Source organism: Fukomys damarensis, unplaced genomic scaffold (assembly GCF_012274545.1).
Source record: "Fukomys damarensis isolate Sample0158 unplaced genomic scaffold, DMR_v1.0_HiC HiC_scaffold_17, whole genome shotgun sequence".
NCBI classification, from domain to species: Eukaryota; Metazoa; Chordata; class Mammalia; order Rodentia; family Bathyergidae; genus Fukomys; species Fukomys damarensis.
In genome coordinates, this window is record NW_022900929.1 from 18,203,425 (window position 1) to 18,227,117 (window position 23,693).

At 48.6% G+C, this 23,693-nt stretch overlaps 1 protein-coding gene across 2 annotated transcripts in view; it reads left to right on the top strand.

The window, feature by feature from the left end:
• The window catches only part of Hip1 (huntingtin interacting protein 1), an 83,918-nt gene that overhangs the window by 53,422 nt on the left and 6,803 nt on the right, over positions 1-23,693 (top strand). For both annotated transcript variants that reach the window (XM_010618995.3, XM_010618994.3), the window contains exons 10-31: positions 1,857-1,932; positions 2,041-2,181; positions 2,561-2,658; positions 3,425-3,497; positions 4,778-4,961; positions 5,427-5,515; positions 5,889-6,005; positions 7,052-7,153; positions 7,343-7,486; positions 7,637-7,772; positions 10,306-10,392; positions 10,586-10,693; positions 10,775-10,911; positions 14,276-14,386; positions 15,103-15,161; positions 15,510-15,603; positions 17,795-17,895; positions 18,179-18,284; positions 19,021-19,144; positions 19,753-19,814; positions 22,746-22,854; positions 23,549-23,628. In XM_010618995.3, the coding sequence (XP_010617297.1) occupies positions 1,857-1,932; positions 2,041-2,181; positions 2,561-2,658; positions 3,425-3,497; positions 4,778-4,961; positions 5,427-5,515; positions 5,889-6,005; positions 7,052-7,153; positions 7,343-7,486; positions 7,637-7,772; positions 10,306-10,392; positions 10,586-10,693; positions 10,775-10,911; positions 14,276-14,386; positions 15,103-15,161; positions 15,510-15,603; positions 17,795-17,895; positions 18,179-18,284; positions 19,021-19,144; positions 19,753-19,814; positions 22,746-22,854; positions 23,549-23,601 (2,311 nt within the window). In that variant the 3' untranslated portion in view covers positions 23,602-23,628. The remainder of the gene's footprint in view (positions 1-1,856; positions 1,933-2,040; positions 2,182-2,560; positions 2,659-3,424; positions 3,498-4,777; positions 4,962-5,426; positions 5,516-5,888; positions 6,006-7,051; positions 7,154-7,342; positions 7,487-7,636; positions 7,773-10,305; positions 10,393-10,585; positions 10,694-10,774; positions 10,912-14,275; positions 14,387-15,102; positions 15,162-15,509; positions 15,604-17,794; positions 17,896-18,178; positions 18,285-19,020; positions 19,145-19,752; positions 19,815-22,745; positions 22,855-23,548; positions 23,629-23,693) is intronic.

Here is a 23,693-nt window from a genome sequence, read left to right on the forward strand (position 1 = left end):
CCAGCCCGGCCATGTGTTGGTCATCTTGTGTCACCCCAGAAAGGCAATCTGAGGCCCCCGTAGTCATCACATTGTTTTGTTGTTGCTGTTTTTGGTTTTCTGGTACGGGGCATCGAACTCGGGACCTTGCACTTGCGAGCAGGCGTGGTGCCACTGAGCTATGTCCCCGGCCCCAGTTGAGTTGCGCTTGTGTTCGCTCTCTCCTGTTCCTCCAGTCCCACCGCGCCTCATGTCCTCAAGCACCCTGTTTGTTTCCCTCATGAATTTTTAGCACAGTTTTAGTTTTGTTTGACTGTTATGTCCATTACTATGTCCGCTGCATCTGACAAACAGTGGTCAGTGAGGTGTACGGTGCCTGATAAGCGCTGGAATGAGCCAGTGCGCTCATAAGCCAGCTCGGTAGCCTAGGAGAGACAGAGCCTGTCGGACTGAGAGCGAATCATGCCGGTGCTTTTAGGGGGAGACATGAATGACCAGATAAGAAGCGTGGCTCCTCCCTAGGGTAAGTGTCTGAGAAGAGGGCAGGAATGGAGCAGGGAGCCTCAGAGACCATCGTGACTTGGCTCTGTGGATAAATGTTGGCACTCTGGTTTCTCCCATTAATTTCTTCATTCTTAACCATGGCTCTTCAACCCTGAGGCGCCATCAGAGCAGCAGCTCAGGTTGAACGAGCCTCGCACTGCCTTGTTCCATCAGGGAACCCTGGTACATAGTCAATAATAAATGACTTACTAAATCCTAGGAGACAGGCCCTGGGGCTGCTTTCCTGGAATGTGAAATTCCGGTAGCTTGCAAAAGCGGCAGGGCCTATTACTCTTGGCTCACGCCCTGGGAGACGGGATGTGTGGTCAGCTGGATTTCTTCCCTTTGGTTTTTTTCTAGCGTATGAAAACATCTCCTGTGAGTAACTGCCTAGCTCTTCCTGCCACACAGAAGTGGCTGCTCTCTGAGGCCTCACTATCCTTGAATTGAGAGAAAGCAGCAGTGACATAGTGGGGACATAACTAAGTGTTGGCCTTGGTCTTGGGATCTGAGAGGCTGTGATGAGATCCCAGGGGCTTAGCTCGTGAGGCTGAGTGAGAGAAAAGTTGGTATTGCTGCTGTTGGGATCCATAATCCTCTTCATCTCAGAATATATCCCTCTGGGTATGCTCACTTTTCTTGGTCTTCAGTGGTTTGAAGAGATATCAGGGAATGAGAAAAAAGTGTTGTCTGGGGGCCTGGGAGTATTGCTTATGTCAGTAGGAGAGTGCTTGCCTAGCATACTCAAAGTCCTGGATCCAATCTCCAGCACCAAAAAAAAAAGTTGATATTTTTCATAGCTGTATTCATCTAAGATTAGGGCTCAGTATAGACAGGTCGTTCTTCCCTAACAAGCAGCATCTCTGTGTCTGGTTCTTTGGTAAGCAGAATCTCACAGGGTTCAGTTCCTGCCTTCTAGAAACATCTGGTTTAATAGGGAGATAATGTATAGTTTAAAAGCCAGGTGGATTCACAAGAAGAGATCTCCCTTGATAATTAAGCTCCCTTCCCTTTTCTGGTGGCTTATCTTCTGAGAAAGTCAGTTTCTTTGGCTGTGACTCTAAGCCAGGCTTGCATAGGAAGACAAGTCTGCCAGACATCCACATGTGTTCCAGGGCTGTGAGACATTTGTGTTGGGATCATGAGTTACTCTTTCCTTGCCTCTGGGTAACAGGACTGGCTGTAAAGGACCCTTGTCTGTAATATCATAATTGAATTCCAGTGCCATGGAGGACATCACCTGTGACTTTGGGGTGACAAAGCTGGGGGTGGGCTGTCCCCTCCTTGGGGCTGCCAAAGACACCCAGCACCCTGAGGCCCCTTTCCACCCACAGGCTGAAGGATCTGTTCCATCGCTCTAGCAACCTCCAATACTTCAAGCGACTCATTCAGATCCCCCAGCTGCCTGAGGTGAGTGTGCTCAGTCACACCCAGGCACTGCAGGGTTCCCAGCTCCTCTCTTGAAGGCTGGTGGGGCCTGGCAGGTGAGCACTGGCTCAGAATATCTCCCCTCCTCAGAACCCCCCCAACTTCCTGCGGGCCTCAGCCCTGTCGGAACACATCAGCCCTGTGGTGGTCATCCCGGCAGAGGCCTCGTCCCCTGACAGTGAGCCAGTCTTGGAGAAGGATGACCTCATGGACATGGATGCCTCCCAGCAGGTGAGAACCCTTGGGAGAGGAACATGCCCTTCCCATTGCCCCAAGTGCAAGGAAGAGGATGGGAGAGGCCTAGCCCAGGTGCACTGACTTTGACCAGGGTCAGCCTCCCCCAGCCCTTTTTTTGTGGGTCTCCCTGCATTGTCTAGGCTGGCCTAAAGCTACTGGGCTCAGATGATCTGCCTGCCTCGGCCTTTGACATAGCTGGGGTGACAGATGCACACCTCTGAACCTAGACTGAAAACGACTCTGGTTTTCAAATGAGTCACAAATGGGTCTGCACCAAATCAAGAAAGGGACCATTCCTACATGTTGCTCCACTGACCTCATGTAGAATTTTCTGTGTCTCTGACTTGCTCTCCCTCCTTTCTGGTCACTGCAGAATTTATTTGATAACAAGTTTGATGACATCTTTGGCAGCTCATTCAGCAGTGATCCCTTCAATTTCAACAGTCAAAATGGTGTGAACAAGGATGAAAAGTGAGTCCAACATGGTGCAGAAATTAAGTTAACATACTCACAGTGAGGCCGTAATTCTGATGTTTCACTGATGGGCAGCTTGGACCACTGATGGTACATGTGTGACTGTCTCATCAGTTGACTGTTAGTTTGATTAGTAAAAGATTGATCAAAATGATTAGATCCATTTGGATGCAAGCCGTCCTATGGGACAGTCATGCGTGTACCACCAGTGGTTCAGACCAGCAGGAACATGTCATGCCACGGTCTGCCTCATAACACTTCCGTAAGAGAAATTCTTAACACTCAATAGAGTGTCTTTTCCTCAAATATTAGCCCCTTTATTCCCAGAGGATCAGTAACTGTGACAGACCTGTGGGTATTAGATTAGGTAATAAACAATGGTCCCTCCATATCTAAAGGGGGCTGGATCCAGAACCCTAAGTCCCTATATAAAGTTGGATTCTGCTTGCATAGAACCTTCACTTATCCTCCTCCCAAATACTTTAGATCATCCCTAGGTGACTTATAATATCTAACACGATGCTAATGCTGTATAAATCGTTGTTACGCCGTGTTACACTTTTCCCAAATATTTCCAGTCTGCAGTTGGCTGAATCCACAGACACAGAATCTGCAGATATGGAGGGTTGTCTGTATAATTTATAGGGTTGAAGAATTGTCCCCAAATGAACACCAGCTTTTAACTTCCTCTCCCAGTCTGCCAGCTCACATTTAGAAGGACAGCACACAGGAGAAGTGAATGCACTCTCCTTCTCTCCCACAGGGACCACCTGATCGAGCGACTGTACAGAGAGATCAGCGGGCTGAGAGCCCAGCTGGAGAGCATGAAGACTGAGGTGCGTGCTGGGCTCTCACCTGCTTTCGGGCTTCACTGACATGTGATAGGTTTTAACATTCTAGTTGTGACTTGTAGATTCAGAGTGAACCATGACTGGGGCAGGTTAATTAGTAGAAACACCGAAGCCAAAAGAACCTCCCATGGTCTCCATGAGAGACCAGGACAGGTGCCTTTGGACAGCAGCCAAGCTGGGTGCCAGTGTCCCTGGTAGCCATGATCACTACCTGCCCCGGAGCATGCTGCCGAAGACCTGTTCTTCCACCTCAGCCTTACGAAGAGTTTTAGTTTGGGACTCTGGTAGCTATTTGTTGCCTCTGGTTTTCTGTATGATGTGTGACTGAAAAATATAGTGATTTTTTTTTCTTTTTAATTTATATAATAAAAGACACATTGCCACGAATCCTCCTCAGAATCCTCTCCCTCGCTTTGAACACATCCGCCCCATCATTCTTGCCACTTTCTGAAGTAATTCTTTTCTGTGGTCATTTTGACTTTGAGAAAGAGCCAGAGTCACATGGTGCCAGATCTGGTGAATAAGGTGGAGGAAGATGCAGATTTTACAAGCCTGCCTTTGCATTAGGTGGCATTAGGCAGCAACATGCACCTCATAAAGACACAAAAGAAGATTTTCAGAGCTGTTCCACAAAGTGGCAAGAATGGTCAGATGAGCAAGTTTAAAGCAAGGGGAATTAATGGCAATGTGTCTCTGACTATAATAATTTTTAAAAATTTTTAAACATTAACCATATATTTTGATTACACTTCATATATGCCTGTGCCTCAAAGCCATGGCTGGTCAGAGGACTTGAGCCACAAGGCCAGGCCCAGCATCCTCTCTTGCCTCCTCCCCACTCAGCCCAGTGCTACCCCTAGGTAACTAGGACCAGAATTCCTCTGCCACCAGCCCCTGTTGGTGGTGAGTGGGTGACTTGAAATAGCCAGAAGCCTCAACTCCAGTGAGACCTTGGGAGCTGGCTGATGAGAGAAACCTTATTTATAGCCATCCCATGGCATCTACAGGGGATTGGTTCCAGGGCACACTGTAGATACTCAAAACCCAAGTATACTCAAGTCCTTTATCTGCTGTGGTGTGCCATTTGCCTAGAACCTGCATAGATACCTAATATGATGTGGTTGGTTGGTCCATGGGTAACGAACCCAGGGAGAGCGAGGCTACCTGTATTTGGTCCATGCTGGAGACATGGGAGGACTTGTCTTGCTTGACACTCCCGTCCAGGGCTGGTGGTGACAGAACACTCACCTGAGTCCCTCCCACAGAGCCAGCGGGCTGTGTTGCAGCTGAAGGGCCGCGTGAGTGAGCTGGAGGCTGAGCTGGCCGAGCAGCAGCACCTGGGGCGGCAGGCAGCTGATGACTGCGATTTCCTCCGGGCAGAGCTGGATGAACTCAAGAAGCAACGGGAAGACACGGAGAAGGCACAGCGGAGCCTGACAGAGATAGAGAGTGAGAGGGGTTCGGGGCTGGGCCTGAGGGCAGGGTCTGGGCAGACTCAGGCCGAGGAAGTGCTGCAGAAATGCCAGCCCATCATTGGCTAGAGGGACAGACTTGAGGGCAGAAATGAGGGAGACGGGAACTACAGAGGTGACAAAGGGGTGGCTGCCCTGGGGCAGGGGACTCCCAAAGAGGAAGGAAGCAGGACGAAGGCCTAAGGAGCAAAATTGAACTAAAGGCCCAAAACCTCAGTGACAGGAGTGTCCTGTACAGAAATTCCAAGGAGATGCAAATCAGAGGAAGGATTTTAGCCAGGTGAATTGTTTTCGTTGTCATTTTTTTAAAGAAGACTTCACAGAGAAGTCTCTGTAAGTAGGAGTTTGGAGGGAGAAGGAGAAGTTTGTGTCCCTACTGGAAGGAGGAGGGTAGAGGGTCCCAGCCAAGGGCAATGCCTCACCTCAGTCCTTGATGATGCAGGGAAGGCCCAGGCCAATGAGCAGCGGTATAGCAAGCTCAAGGAGAAGTACAGCGAGCTGGTTCAGAACCATGCTGACCTGCTGCGGAAGGTAGGTCACCTACCTTCCACCCCTTCCACCATCCACCCCTTCCACCATCCTGCACACCCGGTGCCACAGGGGAGATGGCAGCACCCCATTTCTTGGGAACCCCGGCTCCACAAGCCCGTTTGCCTTCTGCATCTTGAGCTCTATCTTAGGTGTCAGCCCTTCTTAGAATCACCCACCATCTTTGTTATTTTTGTAGATACTGCAGTACAGTCTCTGAAGGTCATGGCTGGGTTCTGGCGTTCCTGTGGGTAGGAAAGTGGTTGGTCTGTCTGGCTCCTAGGCACTCACGGTCTGACTGGGGTCATTGGTTCTAGAAGGAAGATGTCCTGTGAGCCTGAGAGACACCAACTCAAGACGCTGTTCTTCCTTACAGAATGCAGAGGTGACCAAACAGGTCTCTGTGGCCAGGCAAGCCCAGGCAGATTTGGAACGAGAGAAAAAAGAGCTTGGAGATGCCTTTGAGCGCATAAGTGACCAGGCCCAGCGGAAGGTGAGGGGACGGAGGAACACTTGGGAGATGGGGTGAAGGTGGCTCTTGGTGGGACTTTGTTGTCTGCTCCACGGGGGCCCTGAGAACAGCAGCAGGACCTGGTCGCAGATGCGTGCACCGTTCAGAGTAGGAAGTAATGACAAGCCCCAAAGGAGTGACATTCATCAGCGGAAAGCTTCCCAAGAACAAGGATTGAGGAAGGGAAAGCAAGAGAGGAATGCATACCTACAAAGATTTGCAGGCCAGAGAACAGTGTCGTGTCGCTGTGGGGTTGGCAGGTGATCCACGAAATGTCGGACGGGAAGACCGAGTGCATGAGACTAGACCTTTGCACTATCTGTGACCCAGAGTAGAATATATATCTACCTCCTGGGAGTAAACATTACACCAATAATATTTACCCTTCCTATTTGATATTTTTGGATAGTTTCTGTTCCATTTAAATGATTTTCTAGTATTAGCTGTGAATTCCTAACGGGTGGTTACCCACTCGAGACTGACCTGGAACTCACTGTGTAGCCCAGGCTGGTCTCGAACTCACACTGATCCTCCTGCCTCAGCCTCCAGAGTACTGGGATTACAGGCATGCACCACCATGCCCCGCAGAAAGAGTTTTTTTCAAGATGGTGAGATGTCACAATATCTAAGTGTTGGGCCAGGTGGGGTGGTGCATGCCTGTGATCCCATCACTCAGGAGGCTGAGTCAGGAGGATCACTGTGAATTTGAGGCCAACTTGGATTACATAGTAAGACTCTGTCTCAAAAAAACAAAACAAACAGTATTATAGTTGTTGGAATGCCTAAATTACAGGCTGAATTCAACGTTAATCCATATTGTGGGCTCTCCCTTGACATTCCCCTTAGCCAGAAGAAAAGGCATTTGGTACGGTCTGGGACATTGCTTCGTTCCGCCCTGCCTCCCAGCTTTTTGTTGAGGTGCGATTTCATACAGCAGAGCAGAGTCTCGCATCAATAGCTTGGGGAACTTTGACTTTGTATCTCCCTTCTGTCACCCCACTTGGAGCCATTCTTTGCTGCTTTTTCAGACCCAGGAACAGCAGGAAGTTCTAGAGAGCTTAAAGCAGGAGCTCACCACCAGCAGGCAGGAGCTGCAGCTCCTCCACAGCAACCTGGAGGCCTCTGCCCAGGTGAGCCCGACCCTCCCTCTTCTCTGGCCCCCAGCATCCTGCCCATGGCTGAGCTGGTCCTGCTGTGAGCACCAGGCAGTGAGAGCAGCGTCACTGGCTGCTCCTTGGTGCCAGGAGGAGGATTTGGACCTCTGGGAGGGAACAGCCTGATTTTCCCAGCGCCTCCTTCCCATGCTGTCGCCATTATAGTCAGAAGCAAAATGCACCGCACAGATCACCGAGCTAGAGAAGGAGCGGGACAGCTTGGCGAGTGCCGCGGCAGGTCGGGAGGAGGAATTGGCAGCCCTTCGAGAGCAGCTGGAGGGCTCCCAGCTCAAACTGGCCAGCACACAGGCAAGTGCAGGACCTCGCTCAGGCTGAGCACCTCAGATATGCCTAGGAGGGTCGGTGGGGGGTGTAACGGGTCAGGCTGTCAGCCCGCTTGCCAGGGTCGCTCCTCGTGCCAGCCAGTGAGCTGGTTCTCTCCTCCTGGGGATGTTTTAGGAGTCTGTGTGCCAGCTCGCCAAGGACCAGCGGAAGGCGCTGCTGCTGCGGTCCAGGAAGGCTGTGGAGCGCATGGTGCAGGAGGCGCTGAGCCAGCTTGAAGAGCCCATGCTCATCAGCTGCGCAGGATCCACAGGTACTGTCCTCCCGGCTGCCTGTCAGCGTCTCTGGAGGCCAGGGCCAATCACATCGGGAGTTGTGGCAGGGCCCAGGCAGCAGGGCTGTCCTTAGGCCCAGGCTGTGAGAACCACTGCTTTCCTCGGTGGGTTACACTGTAAGCAGGACTCTGAAACAACTGTGAGAGCTGGAAAAGGAGGCATGGACAGCTGTGTCTCAATGAGTAGAAAACTAGGCATGGAATCAGGCGGTGGCTGCTCAGAAACTTGAGGCGGGGAGGCAGCATGTTGCATGGCGTGGTGGGAAGAGGAAAAGTCCCCGCCAAAGGATGCACAGGGCCCAGTGTGCATGTAGACAAGGCCTGAGGGTCTGCTGGTGCAGCAGTGTCCCCATCCAGAGTCCAGAGTGCTCCAGCACAAACTTGTGAGGCCCGGGACCCAGCAGAGTCCCAAGCCATCGCACGGAAGGACGAGCAGCAGAGAGGATGTAGATGACAGCTGATTTCTTTACCAAATAGAAGGATCCTGATTTGACAGAGTATCACAGCAGGCCTCAGTGGGGCCACTGTACAGAGACAGTTACGGTGAAAGAGCACGCCAAGTGCCCACCTGGCTCTGGGGATGCCGGGCACTGCAGCCACTGGCCAGTGAGACTTTGAAAAGCAGAGAGCCAGGTTCGGTGCCCACTCCTGTAATTCCAGCACTCAGGAGGCTGAGGCAGGAGGATCCCAAGCTCAAACCCACCCTGGGCAGCTTAGTGAGACCCTGTCTTAAAATAAAATATAAAAAGGGCTGGGAGGTTTAGTGGAGAGAAATGGAAGTAGGAAGCAATTTTTTAAAAAAACCTGTCCTGAGCATTGACCCACACCTATAACCTCAGCACTCTGGTAAACTGAGGCGGGAGGATTGGGAATTTGAGGCCAGCCTGGGCAATTTAGTAGGACCTTATCTCAAAATAAATTTAAAGGGCTGATGCAAAGGCCCTGGGCTTCATCCTCAGCATCCTGCCCCATATGCAATAAACAAGAAAATAAAAATAAATAGGAACACTAATTTGTTTTTGTTTTTTTTTTCTTTTATTGAGTTTATTGGTACATTTTAGGTATACAGTACAATTACATTCATTTTTTGGGATCTTGTACCTTTACATGACAGGTCTTGGTTCTCATTTTTTTTCCCCTTTTCTGTGCCCTCCCTTCATCCCCTTTTCCCCTCCCCATTTACAAACACTTTATTTCCATTTTTTCATTTTGTCATACTTTTTTCTTTTCCCTTATTACCTTTCCTCTACCCTTTCCATTTTCCCTACACCTTTAGCCCTTTTCTTCCTATTTCACATTGTCAATTATCTCATTAGGATCTTATGTACTATTATAGTTTTTCACACCAGAGAAACTATTCGGTATTTACACACGTGTGACTTATTTCACTTAGGAGTATATCCTCAATATGTCTCCATTTTCCTATGAATGAATCTAATTTCTCATTCTTTGTGGCTGAATGGTATTCCATTTTATAGAAAAACCACATCTTGGGCCGGGGATTTAGCTCAGTGGTTCGGTGGCCTGCCTTGCAAGAGCAAGGACCCAAGTTCAATCCCCAGTACCCGCCTCCCCCCAAAAAAAGAAAGAAAGAAAAACCACATCTTCTTTATCCAGTTTCCAACTGATGGGCAAATGGGCTGTTTCCAAGATTTAGCTATTACAAACTGTGCCGCTATAAACATTGGTGTGCATATATTACTGTGGTATGATTCTTTTAATTCTTTTGGAAAGATACCCAGCAGAGGGATGGCTGGGTCAAATGGAACCTCTAGTCCCAGCTCTTTGAGGTATCTCCATATTGATTTCCACAGTGGTTGCACCAGTCTGCACTCCCACCAACAATGGAGAAGGGTTCCTTTCTCCCCACAAGGAAAGCCTAATTTGTATGGACAGCTTCCCATGTGCCAGGGACTGTCCTAGGGGCTCTCACAGACATGTCCTGGCCCAGCTCACCCTCCAGTGTCCCCATGAGGAGGTCCTGTCTCTCTCTCACCTGCTTTCAGACACAGCCACCCTGAGGTCACACAGCCTAGTGAGAGCGGCAGAACCAGGAGCCAGCCCTGGGCCATGTTCTCCCTCTGAGCTGTGTGGTCTCCATGGATCAGTGGGCCACCCAGCAGTGGAAATGACAGGGATCCAGAGCAGACTGTAGGGCAGCCAGAGAGTCAGTTCCAGGCCCAAGAGCAGTGAGACTCAAAGGGCTTTGAAGGAATTTACAGGATTCACGTTTCGGCCAGCATGAGAGGAGAGAGGCAGAACCTGGGCCAGCACCACGTTCTCAGCTCGATGCTAAGGCTGAGGTGGACTCGGCAGTGTGGTTCTTCAATGCAGTGAGAGGGTCCGGTACTTCCCATCAGAAGCAGCGGGGCCAGCACCCTTCCCATCCTTCCCCTGTGTCAGGGCAACTTCTGTGGGGCTGGGCAGCTCGTCTGTCCAGCACTTACCTAGGGAGGGGGACATAGGCCCTGAGAACCCTTGCTCTGACTTCGCCCTGTCTTCCCTCTCACAGATCACCTTCTCTCCAAGGTCAAGTCTGTTTCCAGCTGCATCGAGCAACTGGAAAAGAGTCGGAGCCAATATCTGGCCTGCCCAGAAGGTGAGAAGGTGGAGGGATAGACTGTCGCTACAGGCAGCCAGGCAGGATTCGGGAATGCTGCTGTGTGGGAATAGTGACAGGTTCCTGTGCACCCGGGAAAGGAGTGTGTGACCTTGAAAGCAGCGGGGAAGCGAGGGGTCCGAAAGTAACATCCTCCCCCGGCCTGAGAAATGTTTCTTCGCGCTCCCAACAGATATAGGTGACCTCCTGCACACTGTCACCCTGCTCGGCCACCTGACCAGTGACACCATTGCTCATGGCAGCAGCACCAGCCTCAGGGCCCCACCGGAGCCCGCAGACTGTGAGTGCCGGTGGGCAGGAGCTGCCCTGAAAGCAGGATAAGCAGGGGACCTTTAAATGTCCCATCACCCTGTGTTTCCAGCCCTGACCGAGGCCTGTAAGGAGTACGGCAGGGAAACCCTTGCCTACCTGGCCTGCCTGGAGGAAGAGGCAGCCCTCGAGAATGCGGACAGCACGGCCATGAGGAGCTGCCTGAGCAAGATCAAGGCCATTGGCGAGGTATTTTCTTCTGCACTTAGCACTTGAGGGAGAGCTGGAGAAGCTGACCTCCTGAGGGGCTTCTCGCCCCTGTAATTCACTGGTCATTAATTGGGAAGGTGCTGTGTGGCCAGCACTGGCAAAGGAGGAGATGAGCAGTTTTCTGGAAAGATGTAGTGAATACATCCTGTGTACCAAGAATTGAGTTAGGATAGGAACAGTAATACATGAACCCTATGGGAAAGAAAAATAAGAAAAGCAGCCTTTTTTTTTTTTTTTTTTTTTTTTTTTTTTTTTTTTTTTTTTTGTACCGGGGATCGAATTTGGGTCCTTGCACTTGCAAGGCAGGCGATGGAAATGCTGAGCTAAATCCCCAGCCCAGCCATTTTATAGTCTGGTAAGAGATATAATAGAAATCTATTTTAAGATTTTTTTTTTTTTTGGTACCAGGGACCAAACTCCGGACCCTGTGTTTGTGAGGCAGGTGGCAGCACCACTGAGCTAAATCCCTGGCCCTAAACCTATTTTAAGATTATAATACATAATCTTAATATGGAGGCACATGCCTGCAATCCCAGCTATGTGGGGGGCTAAGACAGAACAATCTTGAGTTTGAGGCCAGCCTGGGCACCTTAGTGGACCCTGTCTCAAAAAAAAAAAAAAAAAAAAAAAAAGAAAGTACAATACAAGGTAACATTTAATTCATTCCTAAAATATGTGGTAGTAAGTCAGGGAAGGAAGATTCCAGGGCCACAGTACAGATTCTGCTCATCTCACATTTGACCTCTTGTTCTCTTTGGGTTTTTTGGCAGGGCTGGAGTCAAACCCCAGGCCTTGTGCTGGGTGAGTGCTCTGCCACTGAACTCTGCCCTTGGCCTTCTCATTTGGACTCATTAGCCTCTCATATATTTTTCTGCCTCTGGCCTCTTCCCTCTGCTCTCTTCCAAAAAACAGAGATGTGCTTGTATTTCTTGTTTGATGACAAAAATCAATGTATGAGGCATGATCACAAAATACAGAGAATATTTACATTTTTTAAATGTATTACAGTAAAAGACATATTACCATGAATCCCTGTCAAAATATTCCTCCTTGCTTCCAACACACTTATCCCATTGTTCTTGCTGCTTTCTGAAGTAGGTCTGGGAGTCCTCTTTTGTGAGTGTCTTTAGTTGCTCTGTCGTGGATGCCTCGATGTCCTGAATTGATTCAAAACATTTTCCTTTCGTGGTCATTTGACTCTGAGGAAGAGCCAGAAGTCACACAGTGCCAGATCCTGTGAAAAAGGCAGAGGAGGACACACTGTCACATTTTTACTTGACAAGAAATTGCTGCAAATGTGTGATAACAAGAGCTGATCACAAAGCACTGTGACTAAATAAAGCTTTTATTATAGTAAAAGACACAATGCCATTACTGTCCATCACAATTGCTCCTCCTTGGCTTGAACACACATCCCATCATTCTGACAATGTGTCTCTTACCGTAATAGGTTTTTAAAATTTTTCTTTTAATGTAAATAGTCACCGTGCTTTTCAGTCACCCTCTGTGTGTAGCTCAGCACACAAGGACATGTCCTGTCTGGCCGTTCGCTCTTGCTGGGCCTTCCTCACTGCTCCCTTCATCTGACAGCGTTGGCAGCTGGCACTGTCAGGCACCTGCTCACCTGTGCTGCCCAGAAGTGAAGACCACACTGCTCCTTGCCTCCCAGGCTCTTTCACAGTCATTGTGCACTTAAAGAACTGGAAGAAAAAGTATGACGAGTGTGACGAGGGAATACTTCAGAATATTACAAAAAGAAACGTAGAACTTTCAAAGATTAAAAATATACAAAGATAATGACTTCGTGTGGAGTTCAACGGGAGATTAAAACAGAGCTGAAGGGGAGATCAGTTACCTGGGTGACAGATCCAAGGGAAGTTATAGGAACTGGAATATGATGGCTAAGGACATGGAGGATAGAATGTCTACTACAAGTTCCATAAGGCCATGTCCTCGTCCCCCCCTAAATAATACATTATTAGTTTTATATGTTACATGTTCCATATAAATGGAATCATATGTAGATATTCTCCTACATCTTGCTTTCTTACTCAGCTGTGTATGAGATTTATCCATAAGAAGACCTCCATTTTCAAAGCTCTGTAATATTCTATTGTGTGAAGATAGCTTAATATATTTGTTCTCTTGATGATGGACATTTGGGTTCTTTCCAGTTTAGGCCATTATGACTGCATCCCCGTGGTCATTCTTGGCCATGGCTCCTGGGATATATGTGTAAACCACTCCCTAGAGTTTGTTCCCAACAATAAAATTACAGGGTTATAGAATGAACCCGATGCATAGAACATAAGGGAGAAAATTAAGTCATAGAAAAAGAAATAAATACAGAAAACCATACACACAGTGTGGTTACTTTTATACAAAGACCTAACCATTCAAACTTAACAATATCTTGTTTAAGGATGCATCCATATAGGGTTAAAAAAAAAAGACAAAGACATGATCATCGCTCTCCTGAATCTGTCTTTATTTTAGGGTGGAGGGTAGTGAGGAGGACAAATAGAATTCAGGCAGGAAACAAAGCGGATTGCAAAGGTAATACATTCAAACAGCAGTGCTTCAGCTCTTCCCAAAGTTGGGCAATATAAAATGAGTCTATTCTTCTTTTTTAATTTTTATTTTTTTAACTTATACCTCATAAAAATATAAACATTGCCTAAAATAGTGGGCTACCAAATAATGCCTCCATACTTTGCATAATGTTGAATAGTCTATTCTTATTTAAACTTTCCTCGGGAAGTATAACATAGTATGTGCTCAACAGTCATGGGCTCTGGCTAGTCAGTGTCACAGGCCTGTAATCTCAGCACTCTGAGAGGCTGAGGCAGGAGGATTGTGAGTTCAATCCCAGCTTGGGCGACTTAGTGATTTAGTGAGACCCTGTCACAAAATTTAAAAAGAGCAGGGTGTAGCTCAGTGCAGAGGCCTTTGTTTAATCCCTGATACTGCAAACAAACAAACACAAACTACATTGATTTATGTCATTTGGCCCTGAGTTCAAATCTCTGCTCTGCCCTTATGTGAGCAGCGTAACTGTGGTCAGTACATTCTCCCTCTCTGAACCTTGGTTTTCCATCTGTCCAACAGGAAGAGGAACTGCTGGGTCTTAACTGGTTGAAAGATATATTTGTGTTTGAGGTTTTAAAATACTTGCATCTAGCAAATAAGTTGTACAAATACAGGGTTAGGGCCTGAGCAGTTGCAGCTGAGTGACCCTGTGGGTTTAGGGCTGGTGGCTTCTTGAGAGGCTCCCACCTCAGCCATCTTATAAGGTTGACTGGTCTGCCAAGTGTCACTGCAGCCTTTGTGGTGTTCTTCATAGGAGCTGCTGCCCAGAGGCCTGGACATCAAGCAGGAGGAGCTGGGGGACCTCGTGGACAAGGAGATGGCCGCCACTTCAGCTGCCATTGAAGCTGCCACAGCCAGGATCGAGGTAGGAGGATCCTGTAGGATCTAAAGTGACACTGTTGCAGAGGCCCTTGAACAGCCTTACCCCGTGGGCACATCTTAGTTGCACATGAAAGCTAAGTGGCCCCTGCAAAAACAACCCACACCCAAACCCACTGCATCCAGGAGGAGCAGAAACCAGGGGGTCCTCGCTGAAGGAAGGCGAGCAGCTTCCCCACGGGTCACAGGCTTTGGTGTCAGACCATCCAGCGTTCCAGTTCCAGACTGACTACTTGTTAGTTGCATGACTTCTATAAGTTCTATTCATTTTGGCTCAGATTTTGATCTGGTTTCTGTAGGATGCCAGTAATCATGATCCTACCCTAAAGGCCTTGAATGGCAGCCCTACCCAATAGTAATGAATCTCAGAAAAAGCTGAGTGGGCAGCTTTGGAAAGGTCCCTACCGCTCCCCTGCCTCTGAGCCATGGTAGCAGTCGCCCTTCTTGGCCTGGGGTGATCGCTGTCAGCACTCTCTGCACTTCCGCCTGGGTGCCTGAAGGTCAGGGCCCTCGCTAATTGCAAAATGACCTTCCACTTGGACAGACAAGAGCCCTGAGCTCTCCTGGACCCTTACAGACTCTGGGTAGAGTCTAGACTTGGGTCTGTCAGCACACACAGCAGGTTGGACCTGGGACGTAGAAGGGCATTGCTGGGTTCCTAGCACAGGTATTACATTTAGAAACCATGATTTTTCTCAACAGGAAATGCTCAGCAAATCCAGAGCTGGAGACACAGGAGTCAAGTTGGAGGTGAATGAAAGGTCAGTCTGAGCCTGGAAGGCATGTTCCTGGGGTTGGCTTATGCCTTGCATCCCCATCAGGGGATTAGAGTAAATCTTAGCAGCTTTGGAGAATTGCAGTGTCAGTGTGGGTAAGCAGTAGCAGGGCTGCATTGTAGGGAAGTGGAGCCCCGGAAGTCGTGGCTGAGCCATTCCTTAGGGGGAGGGTCCCCATCAGTCTTCTCAATCACCAGCCAAGGGTTGTTCCAGCAATCTCGGTACCTTCCTGGCCACTCATTCCCTACCCAGGTTTGGCTTAAAAGTGAAAGAGGGAACTGTCCTGTTTGTTCTCGGTCTCTGCGTCTCAGCCTTGTTTGTTTGTTTGAACAGGATCCTTGGTTCCTGTACCAGCCTAATGCAAGCCATCCAGGTCCTGATTGTGGCCTCAAAAGATCTCCAGAGGGAGATCGTGGAGAGCGGCAGGGTGAGCGAGGTGTGGGCAGGGGAGGGGCGTACAGTGGTCACCTATGGCTTCCCCACAGCTGGTTTTTCCTCTGTCCATTAGGACGAAGCAGGCCCCTGCCAGCTTTGGAGGGCAGCCAGCCACAGGTTTGGGCTCCAGCTCACACACCCCGGGGAGACCAGCTGTGAATCCCCATTTCTTTTGCCAGTGTGGGCCCTCTGAGGAGGAAGAAAGGACTTTGCGAAACTGGGCAGACCTCAGGAACAAGCCCAGTGCTGTCCTTCAGCATCCTTGGGGGATTGGACCCCTGTGGATACTGTAACCTGCAGATGCTTCTGTCCCTCTTACAGAGCAGCACAGAATTTGCATAGAGCCTACACGCATCCTCCCATAAACTTCAGATCACTTCGGGACGATTTCTAATACCTGCTGCAAAGTAAATGCTACAGAAAGACTTGTTACACTGAAGTGTTTCATAAAAAATAACAAGACAAAATCTGTATGTCTTCAGCCGGGGATTTAGTTCAGTGGTGCTGCTGCCTGCCTTGAAAGCACAAGGTCCCGAGTTCAATCCCCAGTACAAAAAAAAATTTTTTGGGGCCAAGTGTGATGGCACAAGCCTGTAATCCCAGTCCTCAAGAGGCCGAGGGTCACTGTGAGTTTGAGGCCAGCCTAAGCTACATAGCAAGACCCTGTAACAATCAATCGATCAATTAAATAAATTTTTTAAAATATATTTTTGCTCCAGGGCTGGTGGCTCACAGATGCAGGTAGCCCATGAAGAAGGAGGGCGAGCTGCATTGACATCCCTGCTGCGTCTCCTACCAGCAGCACAGTGGGTTCATCGTTACTCACACAGAGCTGCTGTCGGGCCTCTTGGCCCTGTGTCACTTCCACCTGTTTCCCCCTCCAATCCAGTGCACAGCTGCAGCCCAGGAGGCCAGGGTCCTGCGTGAGGGCTCAGAGCCCAGAGAGCATCCTAGAAAGAGCAGCCTACCCTTTCTTTAAGAGCCTAGGCTTGTTTCTGGTCCCTACTGTGGACAGGTGGACTGGAGGAGGTTTATCTGCAGATTGTCAGACACTTCCGAAGCATAGACATATTTTTTAAATCATTTTGAAGTCATTTTGAAGAATTATCCACTGTGTACTGTCTTCTTTTGGCAAATCATAGAGTGCAGCTAGGCCTCTTGGGTCATCACTGGCTCATTTTATTCATATAGTCACCGCTCAGGGAGTGGTTCCAGGACCCCCTGCAGATACAAAATCTGCGCATGTTCAAATCCTTGTATAAAATGGTGGTGTTCCCACGTAACCTGTGCACACCCTCTTGTGTACTTTAATTCAGCCGTACTTATACCTGATACAGTATAAACATTAGGGAATAATGACTAGAGAAACTCCATGTTCAGTACAGACATGATTCTCTCCCCTTCTTTTTATGGTGCTGGGGATTGAATACAGGGCCTCATGCGTGCTGGGCAAATGCTTTGCTACTGAACTACACCCTCAGTACCCACCCACCTGCCCCAGTTTTCAATCCATTGTGTTTTTTTTTTTGGTTTTTTGTTTTGTTTTGTTTTGTTTTGAGACAGGGTCTCACTATGTAGTTGAAACTAACCTGGAACTCACTATGTAGCCTAGGTTGGTCTCGAACTCACAGCATCCTCCTGCCTCAGCCTCCCGAGTGCTGGGATTACAGGCGTGCGCCACCACGCCCGGCTTCAATCCATTGTTGATTGAATCTGTGAAATATGTGCAACACTTGAAAACTGAGAGCCAGCTACAGCAATACACAGGCAGTGGGAGTCAGGGAAGCCCCAGATATACTCTTTATTTATTCCCTACATGACCACAGGAAGAATATTTTTGCCTCCCTGAACAATATTTTTTAAATTTTATAAAAAAGATCTCACTTTGTAGATTAGACTGGCCTAGAACTTGCGGTGACCTCCTGCCCAGGCAAGCACCACCGTGCCCAGGGTTAAATCGCAGTTTTCTGTGTAAAATGGGAATGATGATGCTTTCCATCAAAATGGCAGTGAAGACTCTATAGGCTTATATAGAAAAGCATCTGGCTTATCATAGGTACTCTATAAAAGCAGTTGTTTGGCTGGGGATTTAGCTCTGTGGTTCCTCTGCCTGCCTCACAAGCACAAGGTCCGGAGTTCAAGCCCCGGTACCCAAAAAAAAAAAACTCTTCTCACTTCTATAGGGTACCGCGTCCCCTAAGGAATTTTATGCCAAGAACTCTCGGTGGACAGAAGGACTCATCTCAGCCTCCAAAGCTGTGGGCTGGGGAGCCACCATCATGGTGTAAGTGCCTGGATCCAGGGCTTCCTGCCAACCCCCATCCCCAATGCCGTTGATCCATGCCAGAGGATAGCTAAGGGGGAAAAATAAATCATCTGCTGAAGACGAACCATTGACAGGGAAATGAGTGGGACTAAAAGTTTGAAAGGGGCCTGGGTTCTCCCAGGGCTCTACAAGGGTGGGGTAGGCATGCTGTCCTCCCTGTCCAGCCAGGCCCATGGGATGGGCTGGAATAAGGGTACGGCTGCCTGTGACCTTGTCCATCCTCTCTTTTCCTGACCGTCAGGGATGCTGCTGACCTAGCGGTCCAAGGCAGAGGGAAATTTGAGGAGCTGCTCGTGTGTTCCCATGAAATCGCTGCTAGCACAGCCCAGCTTGTGGCTGCATCCAAGGTAAGACCGTGCTGGACTCCCCAGGATGCTGTGAAGCTCAGCAAGGTTAGAGGCTTTGGACAATGGCACTGACCCCAGGGCCAGGGCACTTATCTGTGATCCGGGTAGGTTGGGTCCCAAATTCTGCCCCTTGGGTGTCTCATACTACCCTCTTCTAACAACCTAATATCTGCCAGCAAGAACCCCCTCTCCCCAGCTCACCGCCTGTGTGCCTCATGGCTCTTTGCTTCTGTTGGGGCCTTTGAGGGTCTCTTAAGTAGTAATCCCAGCACCAACGAACACTCAGATAGGATCCAGTTGTCATAGAGAGGAGGCCACCTGGTGATGCTCTGGGAGTCCCTAGAACACGTATTTGCCCGTCCTTGTTAGTCTCCCAGCTTGAACCAGTACCCCAGCTAATTCTGTGCAGAGCTTGTAACCAGAACCTAAAGCTTTCACAGTCCTCCCCCAGTGAGTGTTCTTTATTTGTTTATCTTTTTGTTGCCTTAAATTATCTTTTACAATTGGAACAGTTATCCAAGTAAGTGAGAAAGCTGGAATTTGGGGCCACCAAGCCCACAATCCGGGAAGGATTGTTTAGATTATAGGGATGCCAGAAGAGGCGTCCCCAGGCAGATATTTTTAAGAAATTGATTGATAACAGTGATTCTTATTTGTCAAGAACTGTCAAAGCAACTGTTCAATGCAGTCCTTGCTGCTGCAATTGTTTGACCCTAAATCTGCTTTATCCTGGCAGGTAAAAGCTGATAAGGACAGCCCCAATCTTGCCCGGCTGCAACAGGCCTCTCGGGGAGTGAACCAGGCCACAGCAGGGGTAGTGGCCTCAACTGTTTCCGGCAAATCACAGATTGAGGAGACAGGTAGCCTTCCGGAAGTACCGCTTTTCTTCTCCACCCTGTTTAGCCACTATTTATGTGTTATCCCGTGATCCCAATTTCCTACAGTTCTATTTCTATTTCTTTCTTTCTTCTTTTTTTTTTTTTTGAGACAGGGTCTCACTATGTAGTTGAGACTGACCTGGAACTCACTATGTAGCCCAGGCTGGTCTCGAACTCACCGCGATCCTCCTGCCTCAGCCTCACGAGTGCTGGGGTTACACACGTGCACCACCACACCCAGCCCCCTATAGTTCTATTTCTAAATGCTCTTATTTTTCATCTTTTCACGTGTATACTTATTTTCTCCTAAGGTGGGATACCATATAAGCAAGCCATTTATATTGCTCAAATGACTGGTCCTCAAGTAGATTTTCAAAGAAATAGCTAAGTGGGAAATCTACAACCCATTTGCCCATGGAGAGGGCAAATACTGGTTATCCTCTTCATCCTTCCTTCCTCTGGACCACTCAGTTTCTTCTGTGTACGTGTTGGCACATGGCAGGCCAAGCATTCAGCAAAGCATTTGGCATTTCTTGGAGATCAGCCAGGGACATTATTTGACAAGAACGTCTTTATTTCCATCCTTGCAGACAATATGGACTTCTCAAGCATGACGCTGACCCAGATCAAGCGCCAGGAGATGGATTCCCAGGTGAGAGCCCCATCACCATCTCTGAGTCTAGAGATTTCCTTTGCATAGACATCGGCCCCCAGTGTTATTCCCAGGGAGAGAAGCCAGAGAGAGAGAGAGAGAGAGAGAGAAACCTGGGGTGGGGGGAATGAATACAGATGCTACTAGCCCAAGACTGAATATTAACGATGTTGGAAGACTCAGTGGAAACGGGAGAGGTAATTAGCAAAGTTCAGAATCAGAACTCTTGCCACTGATCTTGGATTGGTTCTTCCAGACATGTTTAGGGATCTCCTAGCAGCCCAAACTTTTGCTTAATGGTCTTTCTGTCACCGGATGCTGGGGTGCCCAGAGGTCCCTTCCAGCTCTTGTGCTGTTCAAAGAATCAGACAGGGCTCCTGGAGAACATTGAGATTTTTACATTTATTAAAGCTAAAAGCAAAGGGGAAAAAATGAGAACCAAGACCTGTCATGTAAAGGTACAAGATCCCATTAATGAATGTAACTGTACTGTGTACCTAAAACGTACCAATAAACTCGATTAAAAAAAAAAAAAAAGCTAAAAGTAGGGAGGAAAGAAGTTTGGGGAAATAAAGCACACCCCACACATATAGAGGACTAGTTCAAGAGAAAACACAGAAGGCCGATGGCCAATAAAGCACACCCCACACATATAGAGGACTAGTTCAAGAGAAAAACACAGAAGGCCGATGGCCACCACCTTTCTACCCCCATTCTGACATCAGATCCAGGCCATCCTGCCACTGTTCTGCCGTGTCCTGGCTGTGACTGACAGACAGGTCATGCCCAATTGCCCAGCCAATTCGCCATGCCTTAATTTCCTACCTCTCCTAATTTTCTCAAAAACTTCTGATACAAAGTGTGTATGACCTTAAGTTGAAAAACAGAAGTTGATCCCCCAAAAAAAGTAATAAAATAAGTAAATAAAAATAAAACTCAATAGTAATTCAAAGGCAATGCCATTTATCTCTCTTCCTCAGTAGAGGTGGGCCATTGCAACACAGGAATCAGTGGGAGTCATAAAAATAAATCAGCTGTCTTTTCATCAGCCTTGGATTAAAATCCAGGTTGGAGTTGTTAAAGCTGTACAGGTGGTTCAGCATCTTTTTAGAAGTCATATGGCCAGATTTCCATGAAATACTGAAGAAAACTAGTCACAGTGGATCATGCCCACAATCCCAACTCCTCAGACAGGAAGACTGCAAGTTTGAGGCCAGCCTGGGCAACTTAGTGAGACCCTGTCTCAAAATAAAAATTCACAAAAAGGCTGAGATGTAGCTTAGTACTACAGCATTTATCTAGCATACCCAAGGACCCTGGGTTCAATCCCCAGTACAACAGCAGCAACAAATTAACAAATCGTAACAGGACTATTGCCTAGTGATCTCAGCCAGTCATTCTTGTCTGTAAACTCCATCTACATGCTGCTAAATACCAAATTCTTTTCCCTGACTCAGATCTTCTCTTTGGGCTCCCTACATATCCAACTGTTTATTGTTTCTACTTGATGGCCAGTAAGCATCTTAAATGGAACATGTCCCAAGCAGGTCCCTGCCTCGTTTTCTCCGTCCTGTAAATGGTGCCACTGCCACCGACCTGGGTGATCTGGGGGTCATCTGTGGTTCCTCTCTTGCAAGCCCTGTCAACTCTGAATCTCCACCTCTGTGAGGCAGCTGACCTGCAACTGTCATGTGCAACTCTCTGCCTCAGTGACCCCAGGCCGGGCAGTGGGAGCACAGCAGTCCTACGGCATATCTGGCTGTGAGTGGATGGTGGGTAGAGGATGGGAAGGCACTGTGCTTGCTTGTCTCCACCCTTCTGTGGCTGTCTCACATTTTCTGTAATGGTACAGTTGAAAAACAAAAAGGAAACCACGCCTGTAGGGCTACTAGTTTACTTCCGCTCTTGAACTGTTCGTTTGTCCTCCATGAGGTATTTTAAAGACATAAAGGATATCATGTTACCTCCCTGCTTCAGTCCTTCCGGTGGCTTCCCCTGGACTAGAATGATAAACCAGACTCCTACCGGCCATGGCTCTCAGAATCATCTCATGGTCCCCTTCTCTCATACCTCACCTGGGACTCTTTCATTCTTCCAGCCTCTCAGGCACATTCCTGCCCCTGGGCCTTTGCACTTGCTCTTGCTTCTGCCTGAATATTCCTCCCCAGTTCTCCAGTCAGCTGTGTTCTTCTGGCCCTTTCACCTTGAAAGTGACTTCCCGAGGGCATCCTTGGCTGGCCACCCTTAGTCTTTATTGTGTCGCCCTGTTACTTCCTTTAGTCTGCAATTATCTTGTTCACTCGTTTCCTCCTCTCTGCACAGTAAACCCTGACTGTAGCTCCGTGTTCGCCTATGTCTCCAGCACCTATAGCCAAGCCTGGGGTACATGATGGGCATTCAGCAAATATTTCTTGAAATAATAAATAAAATTGATGATAAGAAGGGCTGGACAAGAACCACCCTTCTTTAATAAGATTGTTTGTGCCTCTTCCTTTAGCACTAATAACTTAAGAGGTAGCAGAAGCGTAGTTCTCCAGGGGTTTAGGATTGAAGAAGAATCCCAGTTCGATCGGAACCCACTGTATACAGAGTAGGCTAAACCAAGAGCTGTTCCAGATGGCAACTGCCAGAGGCCCAGAAGATGGGCTCGCCTCCCGTGGAGGCCACAGGTGAGCGGGGAAGGAGAGCAGGACAGGAGCGGAGGACGGGGTAAGCTGTGGAAACAGAAGAATGGAAGAAGAAAACAAGTACAGAGGAACACGGCTGTCAAAATAAGGGATCCGAGGGCCGGGGATTTAGCTCAGTGGTTCCACCCGCTGCCTCGCAAGCACACAGGACCAGAGTTTGATCCCCAGTACCAAAAAAATAAATAAATAAAATAAAGGGATCCAAAAGCTGATCAGAGGAAACCTTTGCTTCCTTTCCCGCCAGGTCAGGGTGCTGGAGCTGGAAAATGAGCTACAGAAGGAGCGTCAGAAACTAGGAGAGCTTCGGAAAAAGCACTATGAGCTGGCCGGCGTTGCCGAGGGCTGGGAAGAAGGTGAGCTGCCCCTAAGGACCAGCAGAGTCACGGCGAGGGGAGGCAGCCACATGGCTGGAGTCTCCCCTCTAATGTGGCGAACAGGAAGAGGCCTGACAGCCACTTCCTCCTGCTCTCCTCTTAGCACCTGTTTCCATTTGTAAATAGCCTGTAAGCCTAAAGTTGGGGCAAACTGTAGTGCATTAGAAGCTTTTGCTGCCACTCTTCAAACCCTCAATACCGACTGGCGCACTCCACTCACTCACTGCTGTGTCCTTGCAGGCCACCAGCCTGGCCGGCACCCCAGGAATTTAGTCCCTGGCCAGTGCAGAGTAGTGGTCAGTGCGGGTCTGACATCAAAGGGCAAGTGAATTACAAGTTTCTGTCCAAAGCCAGTGATGGGTGTGATGGCCAAAATATAAAGGCTCAGGAGGCAGAGTGGAACCCCCAGCTCCAAGACAGCTGTCACCTGCGCTCTGTGTGTGCCATTTCTCACGTGTCCACAGCAACCAGCTGGATCACCATCAAGAGTACAGCTTCTTGTTGGAGTTGACCAGTTCCAGAAACCATCCACAGATCTATCGTAGTGATCCCTAGACACTGGAGATGGGTACACCACGGTCGTGGTTGTCCTGTATGTTAGAGCCCAACATGGTGGCAGTGTTGTTGGTTCAAAGAAATGAAACGCCGTGTTGCATGATTTATCGTCTTTTAGGAACAGAAGCATCTCCACCTACGCTGCAGGGATCAGTACCTGAAAAAGAATAGAGGCGAGCTAACGTGCCATGAGTCAGTGTAAGTCCGCATTCCCCATCTGTGTGTGTGTGTCCGGCCTCAGGACAGATCCTTGAGGTCCCAGG